A 13,348-nucleotide genomic window follows, 5' to 3' on the forward strand; every position below is an offset into this window, starting at 1 on the left:
AGCTGGCATGCTTCTACGCTAGGAAGGAAGCTTTATCAGAGATGGGAGGCTGTCTCTTATTCGGGGAGAGAGTCATCATACCAAAGGCTCTCCGGCAACGATGCCTGCGTCAACTACATCACGGCCATCCAGGTGTACAAAGGATGAAGTCGATCGCACGAAGCTACGTCTACTGGCCGAAGATAGACACTGATATCGCTGAACTTGTAGCATCTTGTAACGCTTGTGCATACGCAGCGAAATCACCCCCACACGCTAGCCCGGTACCATGGCCTGAGATAACTCCACCGTGGCAACGTATCCACATCGATTATGCTGGCCCCATCGACGGTTTCTCCTACTTAATCGTAGTCGATGCTTTCTCTAAATGGCCAGAGGTAATAAGGACTGCCAGCACAACTTCCAAAGCGACCATACGAATCCTTAATACCATGTTTGCGCGATACGGTATGCCAGTAACCCTTGTTAGCGATAATGGTCGCCAATTCATCAGTTCCGAATTTGAGGATTTTTGTATTTGTAATGGCATAGAGCACCTCACATCCGCCCCGTTCCACCCTCAGTCTAACGGGCAAGCGGAACGCTTCGTGGATACATTCAAGCGCGCCATAACCAAAATCACGAGCGATGGAACTGCGATAGAAGATGCACTTGACACGTTTTTACAAACATATCGCGCCACGCCAAATCCTCAAGTGCCAAATAACGAAGCGCCAGCGACAGTAATGTTCGGACGACAAATTCGCACTTGTTTAGAGCTTATACGCCCTGTGCCTAAACCGCAAGAAACCAATAACGATGAGCAACGACGCAATTTCGTCCCAAATGATCTAGTCTTCGCAAAGATTTACTCGCAAAACGGATGGAAATGGAAGCCAGGAAGAATATTGCGGAAATGCGGCAATGTATTGTACCGTGTTATGACTGAGGACCATAAGATTATACGAAGCCATATCAACCAACTACGTCGTCGGGTCCCTTCTAACCAGCAAGCCAGTAAGCGTGATCAACACCTTTTGCCGCTACATATTCTCTTGGATGAGTGGAACCTTACGCCTCCGTCGTCGTCACCTGATTCATCGTCATCATCGTCCTCATCGTCTCCATCGTCATCGTCGTTGTCGCCACCGTCCGATTCAGCTCCGTCTAATCTATCACCGTCGTCCGCTGAATCATCATCTTACAGGACCGTGTCCCAATCATCAGCATCACCACCTCCTGAACGTGATTGCATCCCTGAAGAGTCGCATCGAGGAGCACAGCCGGTACCACCACCACGCCGCTCTTTTAGAGATAGAAAAGCACCGCGTTGGTTCGACCCGTACCTGCTGTATTAAAAGAAGGGAGATGTTGTGGGAACGCAGCCTCAGCAGCGCCAGCTGCTCGACGTCGACATTCGCCTGTCGACTATTGAAGCACGATCGTGTTGAGTGCCTGAGTGTTCCCGTATTGGCGAACAAGGACCGGAGCCGCATGAGAGTTGATACCGAGCGCTCAAGGGCAACGGACGGTTGCACACCCACACACCAGTATTCGCGTATCGTCCTATGTATTATTTTACCGTGTTGCCTATTAAGTTATAAATAAAGTGTAAGAATCACAACAATTTGAAAGTTACGTTACGCATGAAACTTTGACGTCTTGATAAGAAGAATGTTTTAGAGAGTGTGTAGTGTATAATATTGATTCACAGCCAACGATTTGCTCTCTGTATGAAAGTTATCTGCGATGGCATGTGTGCTCCAACTGAGTGTAATGCTAAGGTAAAATCAAGAGCATTCTGACAGCTGAATAATGTCAAAGTACACTTTGACGCTTAGTAGACTAGTCACTGGAAGTACTCAAAATACAACTTCAGCATAAGCAATTTCTTTCCTATGATGTGAAAGAATTCACAAACTTTTACACATTGCAAGCACACTTTAATACCTTACTTTGAGCCCGTATACCAGTGCATTGATCAGTATCGGGACGTACTACCAGTATACAACGACAGCAGAACCGTCCCACCTACGAACAGCGCGCCGTTTTGGTACACTTAATCCGTTTGAGCGAACCAAACCATCGCGAATCGTACGTGCTTTCCTTTCCTTCGCCAATCGTAATGTCTAGAATGAAGTCTGCTTCCGGGAAGAAGTTTGGCAAACGCATCGCACTCACCCGTACGCCAGGGTACGCGTACAGGGCGGGCGGTATCGGACATTTGTTCGGTATGTAGCCGGTGCGTCTCATTTCGCGGTGAAAGATCTGCGCCAACCGGTGGCTGGTTGGGTTGCCCAGGAACTTGCAGAAGCTAAACGTGCGATTGTTAAGCGGTGCCTGCAGCGCACCTTTGCCAACATCAAATATAAGGGCGATTCTGAGCTACATGAAGTGGGAGGTTGGGAACGGTTAGCAGAAGAAACATAAAGAGGAGACGAATTCTTTACGAAAGCGCGTACTTACCCATGGGTCGAACATGGTCTTCATTAGCTTAGCCTCGGTGGTGAACGTACTCTCCGTGTCAGAGTTATTAATGCTGCCGCTAGCGATCATGTACTTCATGTCACCGATGACGCTGGTTTTCGTTAGGAACGGCACCACAATGAACCCGCTCGTCTGTGCCGATACGAATATGGCTCCATTCAGTAGAAAAAGTGTGGAAATAATCCACTTAAAATATGAAGTCATTCAGCGGACAGTTGGAAAGAGTAAAGCAATTGTAGCACAGACTACAACAACACACGATAGTGATTGAGAATAAAAGAGATCTGCAATGGGGGCTTTCAAAACGTTACATTAGGTTTTATAACCTTACGGCTGGGGCGGAAATAATTGTTGGCGAATGTGAATTGAGATTATTAGTGAATTGCACTCAGACCGATGGGGGTTTAAAGCGTATCAAGTTGAATTTGGTGGTATTATGTTCATGTTTTTGTATATTATTTTCCAACTCGAGCAGTTGGTTGACATCAACAAACTTTTTTGACAGATGTGTTAAAACTATCATAGACGTTTGACGGTTGGTGGGTTGATACTTCAGTTGTTGGTGTGAGGGTATCATAGTAGCCTACATTGTTGTTAGTTTTAGCAATCGAATGGTAGAATCAAGTTAAAGGCATACGAAATAAACTCATTCGCATTTATTTATATCATAAACACATGTTTTGCAATACTAAGAGCAAAGGTTCCGAAAGTTAGTGATCTTTTTGGTTGGTACAAACCGTCGAGCATCATTCGAATTCGAGCGTTCTACTAGCAACGTATCGTTTTGGTGCATTGCATCCGTTTCACCGATCCGTGCCATCGGGAATCGTAAGTGTGCACGTCTCCGACGCCGATCGTGAAATCCAGGATGAAATCCGCCTCCGGAAAGAAGGGCGGCAAACGCATGGCACTTGCACGGACACCACGAAACGAGTACACGCCCGGTGGAATCGGACACCTGTTCGGTATGTAACCGGCCCGTTTCAGCTCCCGGTGAAATATCTGCGCCAGCCGGTTGACGTTCGGATTGCCGATGAACTTGCAGAAGCTAAACGTGCGATTGTTGAGCGGAGCCTGAAATGCACCCTTGCCAATGTCGAACAGCAGTGCTATCCTGGACTGTTGCGTAGATGGGCAAAACATAGGGAGAGGTGGGTGAGTAAACCAACCACTCACTCACTACGTCAGCGTATAGTACTTACCCATGGATCGGTTAGTGTTTGCAACACCGTTACCTCCGTATTGTACCGGCTTTCGGTGGCCGTATTATTTAAGCTACCGGTAGCGATCATGTACTTCATATCACCAATGACGTTTACCTTCGTCAGGAAGGGCACTATGATGAAGCCACTGGTCTGCGAGGACACGGCCAGTGTCCAATCGAGCAGAAGCAGTGCAGGCAAAATCCATCTGCAAGTGAACGACATCTCCAAAGCTGTTGAAAATGGAGTAATGTTGCAAGACTGTCCTTGCTGGAATTGTGACAGGGTTTGATACCAGAAATCAAATGCCATAATATTGCATCTTTTGCAATTCAACTGAGATTATCAAATGAAACATATGCTGTTTTCTTTTCATTCAATTTGAGAATTTGAATTTAATTGAGTGGATTGTGTCCAGCAGGATAATTAGTTAAATCACAGACCATTGATTCTGCTTTTATTGAGGGATCTCGCTAAAGTGTACTGAGATTGCTTTCAGTACACTTGACTCTCTGGAATTGTAGATAAAGTTGTTTCTCTTGCAACAAACAACCATTTTCAAAATATAAAAATATATGTACTCAAGGTATGGAACCTTTTACAAGATGTAAAAGCGTTGCATTTTATTTGCAAATTTTCCAATGACGCAAAGAAGCAACTAGCAACTGTTTTTTATGCTGTAGGTGCCTATTAGCGAGAAGTTTGAGAATAGAACACTTAAAGCTTAGTGTTAGAATGTGTTAGAAAACTTACATATTCTCCGTGAAGTGTGCTGATATTAGCGTGTCTGTTGGAGACAGTTTCCTTGTCCCTGTGCTTATCGTGCACAATCGGTGAGCAAATCTTAGTGGAGGTTCACAGCGTTATATGTTAGCAACGTTTTATCCAGGTAACATCATTAGCATGACAACGAACAACCAATTTCAACATATCCTAGCATCGACCAGCTCTGGAACATTTTATTCGCTTGATCGTCCCGTACCAACGGGCATCGTAGATCAACTCGTTCGTTGTACGAAGGAAAATTTGCATTATGAAATCCGTTTCAGGCAAGAAGTTTGGCAGCCATACCGTAGCCATCGGTATGCCGTAAAATGCGTACACATCGGCAGTGATCGGGCAGTTGCGGGGCATGTTTCCATTCCGCTTCACCTCGCGGTGTATGATTTGGCCGAAGCGGTGCATACTGGGGTTCTTGAGAAACTCGCAGAAATCGAAGGTTTGATTGTGCAGTGGGGCCTGCAGTGCGCCGGAGATGACATTGATCCAAGCCACAAAGGTCATCTGATAAAAAAGGTGTGTCCATGTGACATTTGCGGTTTAGATCATGTAAAATAGATCGATAGCAGTTTACTTACGTGCAAATTGGACATAGGTCTCTTAACGTCTAGGATAAGATCCACCTTGTGCTCGGTTGGTGTGTTGTGCGCCACGGTAGTTGCGTTTAGGTACTTTGGGTTAGACTGTGTGATCACGTTCTTGACGATCGGGATCGTTTTGTACGACCGTAGGCTCGCTACCGGCTGGAGGATCGTTATGAAAAGTAGGCAACATAGAAGGCACGTCCGTAATTGAAAGGATGCCATTGGATCACTTCTAAACTGCTTGCGTAAATGATGCCCTATATATGCGTAATTTCACCTTGATCCACAGTATTTATACGTTGGTAATGAAGCAAGATAATGCGTGTTCATTAGCGACTGTGATGTAGTCCACTGATAAAGTGCACACGTGCAGCTAATTCGTGATCTTTTAGATCTAGATCCGTTATAAAACAAATTAAGTTGTCTGGTGACTGGACTTGCCTAAGCGCGGTATTTTGTAATTAAATTGAATCAATTGAGCGAATGAATGCTGGTGAGCTTTTGCAGAAATTCTTAGAATCAATTAAGGTATATCGCACCGACTTCTATTCGATAGCAGAATAATCAAATAATAAAAACGCTGAAAGTGCTTGGGCTAAAATGTTGTAGTGATGTAGACATCTTGATGGGTTTACCAAAAATTGTGCGAGACAATGTGTGCGCGGTGTTTAACATTGATTTTATTGCAACAATAATGAAAGTATTGCACTGTGGCAACTGTATGTGAGTTATCTTCGATAGCTGTAAAGCTTCAACTGAGTGTTATGCGTAAAATCAAGTGTTTTGCAGATGATAGTTCAGAAGACGACTTCATGGTGAGGAATTATGTTAAAGTTAAAATGAAAAAAAAAAGCACACTGTCTCACGTTACACCGATGACAATGTCACGACGTGAAAGGCGAAGGAGTAGCAAAATCAGCACAGTTAAAACATTTCACGCGAAACAATTATGTAGGTATCCGTTTGTGTCCAACTGTTATCTTGTATGGTGGGATGAAATTCGATGAAATGCTACGTGCAATGCACATTTTTTGCCGTAAAACAGATTGATTACATGTAGCCTTCTCATCGAATATCATCGCATTTTGGATTGACGGATCCACACCTCACGGTTCGGTGTGTCCAGACGCACGCAATGCTTTATTTGCTGCAAACATTTCAAATCATAACCCTAAGTCTAATCACACTACATAAACTCATCCAAAAAAAAAACATATGATTAGTTGACAGAGATCAACACTAGCAACGCATGATTTTCGTACACTTGACTCTTTTGAACGAACCAAACCATCTGGAATCGTAGGTAAAGTGGTCCCCCTTTCCGATCGTGAGATCGAGAATGAAATCCGCCTCCCCGAAGAAGGCCGGCAAATGCATCGCACTCACACGGACGCCACGGTACGCATAGTGACGGGGTGGTATCGGACACTTGTTCGGCGCGTACCCGGCACGCTTCAGCTCGCGAAGCACTACCTGCACCAATCGGTTAACGTTCGGATTTTCCAGGAACCTGCACAGGCTAAAGGTACGATTGTTGAGCGGAGCTTGCAGCGCACCATTACCAACATCGAACAACAGCGCGATCCGTAACTTTATTTCGAAGGAAAGGCAAGGCAAACATTGATACAGTGTGAGCACAATAGCTCACGGCAGGCGGGCACACTTACCCATGGGTCGTCAATTGTCTTTAGCACCGTTACCTCCGAGTTGATGCGACTCTCCGTGGCTGTGTTTAGTAATGTGGCGTTTGCCGCCATGTACTTCATGTCGCCTATAACGTCCAGCTTCTTGACGAAGGGTACCACAACGTACTTATCCGCCTGGACGATAGGCGCAATAAGTATTGCTCCAGTAGTCAGTAGACATAGTAGGGAAAGGATCCATCTGCATGTCGGCAACATTGTACAGGTCGGAGAAGAAACAACCAAATATCTAAAGGAACACGCTTAATATACTAACGGGCAAAGGCCGAAATATAGCTGCTGCAAATGAAGTAATCAAAATAAAATAAAATTATTTTGGATTTGAATTTAATTGCTTCACATTTGGCGGGTAATTAATACAAACGTACAAGAGATTATCTTTATTTTAATTGTATCATCATAATTATCATAAAGGTTCAAAGAAAAATCTGACTCATATTATTAGGCTCGGATGTTGCTTTTTAATTTACGGCTACGGAAAGTAATAACGACTGTTTGCGAAAAGCCGTGGGGATGGTGTTACCTACTGTATATTTTTTCTACTCTATTATCCAAAAATCCTGATATCGTTCCAGGTGCACTTACAAAAGCATTGTAAATATTTAATTGCCTCAAACATTAATATCAAAATGCAACTCACCCCATAATCTAGTGATATACTAAATTATACTACAACAACTTAATCCCCAACATGTATGATCGTTAGACAGATCGGTCTAGCACTAGCAGCGCATCGCTTTAGTACACTTGATTCTTTTCGATGCTCCAAACCATCTGGAATCGTAGGTAACGTCGTTCCCTATCCCAATCGTGAGATCGAAAATGAAACCCGCCTCACCGAAAAAGGGCGGTAGACGCATCGCACTCACACGGACGCCACGGTACGCGTAGAGGCGGGGTAGTAGCGGACACTTGTTTGGCATGTAGCCCGCACGCTTCAGCTCCCGGTGCACTATCTGCACCAGCCGGTTGAGGTTCGGATTCGCCAGGAACTTGCACAGGCTAAAGGTGCGATTGTTGAGCGGAGGCTGCAGTAGTGCCCCTTTGCCAAGATCGATCTGCAGCCCGATTCGTAACTTTATTTAGCGGGAAAGGAAGCAAACATTGATACAGTGGCAGTCGACGAAATGTAGCACGCAAGGTGCACCTCCGCTTACCCATGGGTCGTGCATCGTTTTAAGCACCGTTACCTCCGTGTTGATGCGACTCTCAGTGGCTGTGTTTTGTAAGCTGGCGTTTGTCACCATGTACTTCAAGTCCGCTATAACGTCCAGCTTACTTAAGTAGGGTATGAGAATGTAGTTGTCCGCCCCGACGAATGGCGAGAGTGCCGCTCCAGTGAATAGATACAATGAGAAAATGCATCTACACGCCGGTAACATCAGACAGGTTGGCAGGGAAACAACCAAAATCTACAACGGACAAAACAACTATAAAGTGTAAAGAGTGTGATAGTAAAGAAAGAACAATGGCACTTGCACGTGGTAAATGTGAAATTAATTGTCGCTTAAATACATGGCACGTGGAATTTTGAGGAAGTGTGTAATAATACACCATCGGTGATTGAGTTGTTTTGACGTATTTTCTAATGATTTTGCGAGTTTTCATTTCGAGGACCAACCACCAGACGACAAGTAAAATCGCGCTGCAGGATGGATGACAACATTTCATGGATGACAGAATACCGTAAAATGCTACCGAAAACGATATTGAAATAAAGGTTTAACTAAGCGTTTTTTAGTAATAATGAGCGTTAAATGTGAAACTAATTGATACTATTAGTTTTATCAGTATAAATCATTACTCATTACTCAGAGTCGATCCTGTGGTACAGTCGTCAACTCGTACGACTTAACAATTTGCCCAACATTGGTTCAAGCAGCATATGAGACGTGCGTAAGATAGACTATGCTATGCTATGCATGATCAAAAATAAGCAACAAAGGTTTAATACACACGGCAATAAACAGCATAACACTACCATGCAGTGGCGGATTTAGGGTGTCGGGAGCCCTGAGCGGTAAAACGAGTTGAGGCCCCTTGTTGATGTCGAACGATGGGGGTATTGCTGTCCATCATTGATTCAAACTCACCGTAATGGTTTGTAATGAGGGGGTAATGTAATGAGATCCCTCGACTACTGGGCCCCTAAAGTTTGTTTATTTATTCATTCATTCATTCTTTCATAATTTAATTAATTTACTTAGCTAATCTACACATAATCCCTAACTTATTCCCCTAACATCTGCCTTAATCCGGTGTCACCAAAATTGAAAATTACTAAAATATTCTCTTTAAATGCGTTGGTCGTTAAATTAAAATCAAAGTGATTAGAACATGTATTGAATTGCCCTGTCATAGCGAGTAATGGCTCATTATATCCATAAAAGGTACACCTGCTCTCACCAACAAGCAAGTCACGATAGTGAAGAGGTCTCGAAAGCACGTAGATGTTGTTCTTCTCGAATAAACAACGTCTGATTGGTTTTTTTTTAAATTTTAGCAACAAATTCACATTGGTTTACCTTAAAACGGTGTTCGAGCGTCTGTAGACCAAGCGGAGGGCAACGTGAGCGATAACCTATCATGGTTGTAAGTCCTCTGAATTGGTCGCATTTAAAGCAAGTCTTGGAAACTTCCGTTGTATTGCCTCTATTGTGTTAATCATTAAGAAAAACAACGACATAAGACTTAAGACATGACTAAACTATCGGAATTGTTGAAAGATAAACGTCGTTGTCTACGTGTAAACGGAAATTTAATCTAGGGTACAGTTTAACATCTACATCACACACTTTCTGATGACGATCTAAGACACTGCCTAACAACGAATAAGTATACTAGATCGTTTTTTCAAGTCTATGAAACGATTTAATTAAAAAAAAATATCAAGGGCTAGCTCTAGATCATTATTTGACACCAAGTACCAAACACTAATTATGAGTCTCTTCGTCCGTGGGGCTCCTATTGGGCACAGAAGTTGTCGATGAGACTACTGTACACAGTGTTGTATATGCTGGAATTACCATCCACGGGGCCCTTAAATTGACGGGCCCCCCGTTACTTACCTATAGCACATCCTCTTGAAACAGGAGAACTGTTTGCTATGAACATCCCAACGTCGATCCCTGTGGGTTGGAGTTGGAAGCTTCTTTATTATCTATTCCCAATTCCATCTATATAGATTCATCAGTTCGCACCAGTTCAGCAACGGCTAGTTGAGGTACATTTGATGCCGTTAATGAACCCATACCAGCGGCTGTCAAACGTACGTATATTAGCGCTTCCTAGCAAACCGTTGACATCCAGCATGAAGTCTGCCCTGCCAAAAAATGCTGGCAAACGCATCTGTCCGGTGGTAACGTTGCGAAACTTGTAGACATCGACAGCTATCGGGCAACCGAGCGGCATGTTTCCGTGGCGCTTCATCTCCCGATAGACGATCTGCACCAGACGGTGCGTTTCCGGGCTGCGGATGATGGTGCACACGTTGATCGTTTGGTTGTAGAAAGGTGCCTGAATCGCACCAGCTCCTAAATTAAGCCAGAGGACAATGGATATCTGTGGTAAAGGGAGATAAATCGGGGCACGTTAGTGCGGTCAAATTTCACCTGGTCAGACTAAATTTTACACGAGGGTTTGCAAGCGGTTGGATCACATTCATGTCAATATCGATGAGGTTTTCATTTGACGAGGATTTAACTTGTGCCGTAAGGTTTAGGTACTTTAAATTACTCGTCATTTGTACGCGTGTAATAAATGGTGTCAGCTTGTACCCAGGCAGGGCCACGATCATAGAGGCTGCATTGAGCACTAGGAGTAGATAGAACAGACTGCGATGAAACAAAGACATTGGATTGGTTCGAAATTACACTATGGTTTGACGGTACTACTTTAATTCGCAGGGGGTAGTCGTTCGACCAGATTATCGGGCAGTTCTAGCAGTAATTTCTGGACAATTACGAATCCTTCAGTGATGATTGATTTCAGCAGTAATATTGCTGCAGTAGTTATTATCCAACTGGGGGAAATAAAGGCTAATTAGGAGATTAAAATACAAAAAAAGAATTTGTATAATGTATGAATTTGTGTAGAAAATGATAATCAAACACATTCACACTTGTCTCAAAGCTTTTTGCTTTCGAACTCTCAATCTATCATCTCTCGCTCTGATCTAGATGACGTGGTCTAATGCCATTGATGTAGAATTCCGTACGAGAAATACCATGTATTTGCGCTGCCTACAAGAGCTGAATTTCCAACGCAATATCTAACAATGGTTGCTTATTGAATTCTCTTAGTAGACCATTTTATTTATACGTTTCTTAATTTCTAGCCTACCATCGGGCGTTTGAGCAATCAGCATCGACTCGCAGAGCTGCATTTGACACCGCGAATGTGCCCGTAGCAGCGTCCCTCAAACGTGCGAACCTTACCCGTACCGATAAGCCCGACTGCTTCCACCATAAAGTCCGCACGGCCAAAAAACGCCGGCAGTCGGACCTGTGCCGTGTGTATATCACGATATTTGTACAGACCTACCGGGATGGGACATCCGCTAGGTACGTTCCCATGCTTTTTCATAACCCGATACACGATTTGCAGCAGGCGATGCTTATCGGGATGTCTCAGCAGGCTGCAGATGTTGATGGTTTGATTATAGAAAGGTGTCTGAAACGCACCAGACGCTATATCGAGGAACAAGACAACGATTGCCTGGTGGTAGAGGAAGAGTTCGTAGAGTATATAACGATCGTCAGTAGGGACGTTTACGAATATTACCCGAGGATTGTGAAGCGGTTGGAACACGTTCATATCGATATCGATGAGATTTTCCTCCTCTGTGGTAGTAATCGTTATTGTTATGTTCATGTACTTAGGATTATCGGTTAGTTGCACGTGTGTTATGAAGGGTGTAAGCCTGTACCCGCTGAGGGATACGATCACTCTTACTGCATCAAGAGCTAGGAGCAGATTGAGCAGCAGTCTTCGATAGTAGAAATACATTGGACTGGTGACTACGAACGAGCATGTGCTATATACATGATATTGTGAATATAGCGTTATCGGCACTGAGCCTATCGGTGATGCTTAAATGCAGGGAAACATACTCCCTAAATGTGCGATCAGTACAGTTGATAAGCTTGACGATTAATTCAATAGTGCCGTAAAGGTAATAAGAATAACTATATTTATTTGCAATCCTGTCCGGCCGTAAAACGCTTGCTGTATCAATTGGGCAGTGATCATACCAAAGTTCATGTTGAGACCGATTGGAATGGAACATTCGTAGGGTACCTTGCCATATAACGGTACAAGATCTGCACTGAATGTTACATCAATCCAGATAGAAACTATTGGTTTTGTAGCATGAAAGAGATAAGAGTGTAATCATCACCGACATGTACAAAACTGTATGCTCTTGTATACATTTTATTGTAGATCTTCAAGATCAAGATCTATAAAATTCGCATTAGATTTTTTATTAGATTGTGCTTAAAATCTTCAAGTACTTTGGATGTTATATGATAGGGTCAGGCTACTTTAACCACAATCTTTAAGTACTTTGGATACGATATGATAGGGTCAATCCCCGTTAATGATCCTCCTACTCATTTCAGACTATGTTAACGATCATGTTCAGTTAGTCTAGACAGTAACGTTAAACGAAGTGACAGTTTTATTCCGATTGCGCATTGCGTGTGTTTAATTTGAAACCCCGTGTGACATTTAAGAGCGAATGTTTAAAGATGTTACACCCCGGTGTCCGCTACCTGCACTCTCAATCACGTTTGCTTGTGATTGAAATGCATCGGACATAAAGACCATAGCCTGCTGGATCTTGTTTAATCGTCAATTGGTACTCTTTTCAGTCGACCGTACCATCGGCTGTCAAAGATCAGTGTTTTCTCCGGTCCTGTCCAGCACTTCACCGCCAGCTTAAAGTTCGTTTGGGGCAGATACACCGGGAGCCGCACGTGGTTAAGGGTGGTATTGCGGAAATGGAGCTGCAAAGGTTGCACTGGACAGCTGGTAAGCACTCGGCCGTGCCGCTTGAGGCTATCAAAAACCATCTTCACGAAGCGCTCGTTCGGGCGGTGCAGAAATGCACAAAGGTCAATCGTACTTTCGTACAGTACGTTCTCCATCATTCCCGTGCGGACGGAGTAGCGCGACTGAAGCTGTTTGGAGATATACGAGAGAATTAAAACAGAGATGTGTTAAAAGTTCTTGAATTTCATTGATCAGTCGAAGGGAAGTGTGTACCGTTAGTGTGTTGAGCTTCTCGAGGAAATTAACGACCAAGTCAAACGTAGAAAAGGGCGCTTTTGGGTATCGGGTCAGCGCGACGGATGCGTTCAAGTAGCGCGTGGTGGCCGTAACTTCCGCGTTGGTCAGCATAATAAGCATCTGAAGCGAAGCAAAGCAATCGAAGGGGGGTTTAAAATGTAATAAAATGGTCGCTAGATTGTACAGTAAACTCACCCGTTCCGGTTTTGCAGCTTCCGTCCCCGTCAGGTAAGCAAGCAGAACGAGCAAGGTCGTTGCCGCGTTCATCGTGATCTGTGCTACTGTCGGCAGCTGTTTGTATGCAACTGGCGTATTTGTGCTG

At 43.9% G+C, this 13,348-nt stretch overlaps 4 protein-coding genes across 4 annotated transcripts; all 4 read right to left on the minus strand.

The window, feature by feature from the left end:
* Positions 1-1,687: 1,687 nt before the first annotated feature.
* Positions 1,688-2,671, minus strand: LOC5667832 (uncharacterized). The gene is made up of 2 exons (XM_001688182.2): positions 2,446-2,671; positions 1,688-2,364 (listed from the first exon to the last, which is right to left on the minus strand). The coding sequence occupies exons 1-2, from the start codon at positions 2,668-2,670 to the stop codon at positions 2,011-2,013; spliced, it is 579 nt and encodes a 192-aa protein (XP_001688234.2). The 5' UTR covers position 2,671; the 3' UTR covers positions 1,688-2,010.
* Positions 2,672-4,549: 1,878 nt separating this feature from the next.
* LOC5667827 (uncharacterized) lies at positions 4,550-5,875 on the minus strand. The gene is made up of 2 exons (XM_001688180.2): positions 5,027-5,875; positions 4,550-4,952 (listed from the first exon to the last, which is right to left on the minus strand). The coding sequence occupies exons 1-2, from the start codon at positions 5,252-5,254 to the stop codon at positions 4,602-4,604; spliced, it is 579 nt and encodes a 192-aa protein (XP_001688232.2). The 5' UTR covers positions 5,255-5,875; the 3' UTR covers positions 4,550-4,601.
* A 4,009-nt stretch (positions 5,876-9,884) lies between these two features.
* LOC5667823 (uncharacterized) lies at positions 9,885-10,875 on the minus strand. The gene is made up of 2 exons (XM_001688177.2): positions 10,367-10,875; positions 9,885-10,296 (listed from the first exon to the last, which is right to left on the minus strand). Exons 1-2 carry the CDS (start codon positions 10,586-10,588, stop codon positions 9,940-9,942), a joined length of 579 nt encoding a protein of 192 aa, XP_001688229.1. The 5' UTR covers positions 10,589-10,875; the 3' UTR covers positions 9,885-9,939.
* Positions 10,876-12,379: 1,504 nt separating this feature from the next.
* On the minus strand, positions 12,380-13,309 carry LOC5667817 (uncharacterized). Its single transcript, XM_061660018.1, has 3 exons — positions 13,222-13,309; positions 13,003-13,146; positions 12,380-12,917 (listed from the first exon to the last, which is right to left on the minus strand). The coding sequence occupies exons 1-3, from the start codon at positions 13,291-13,293 to the stop codon at positions 12,582-12,584; spliced, it is 552 nt and encodes a 183-aa protein (XP_061516002.1). The 5' UTR covers positions 13,294-13,309; the 3' UTR covers positions 12,380-12,581.
* Positions 13,310-13,348: the final 39 nt, after the last annotated feature.

The sequence above is a fragment of the Anopheles gambiae genome, chromosome 3 (genome assembly GCF_943734735.2).
Source record: "Anopheles gambiae chromosome 3, idAnoGambNW_F1_1, whole genome shotgun sequence".
NCBI classification, from domain to species: domain Eukaryota; kingdom Metazoa; phylum Arthropoda; class Insecta; order Diptera; family Culicidae; genus Anopheles; species Anopheles gambiae.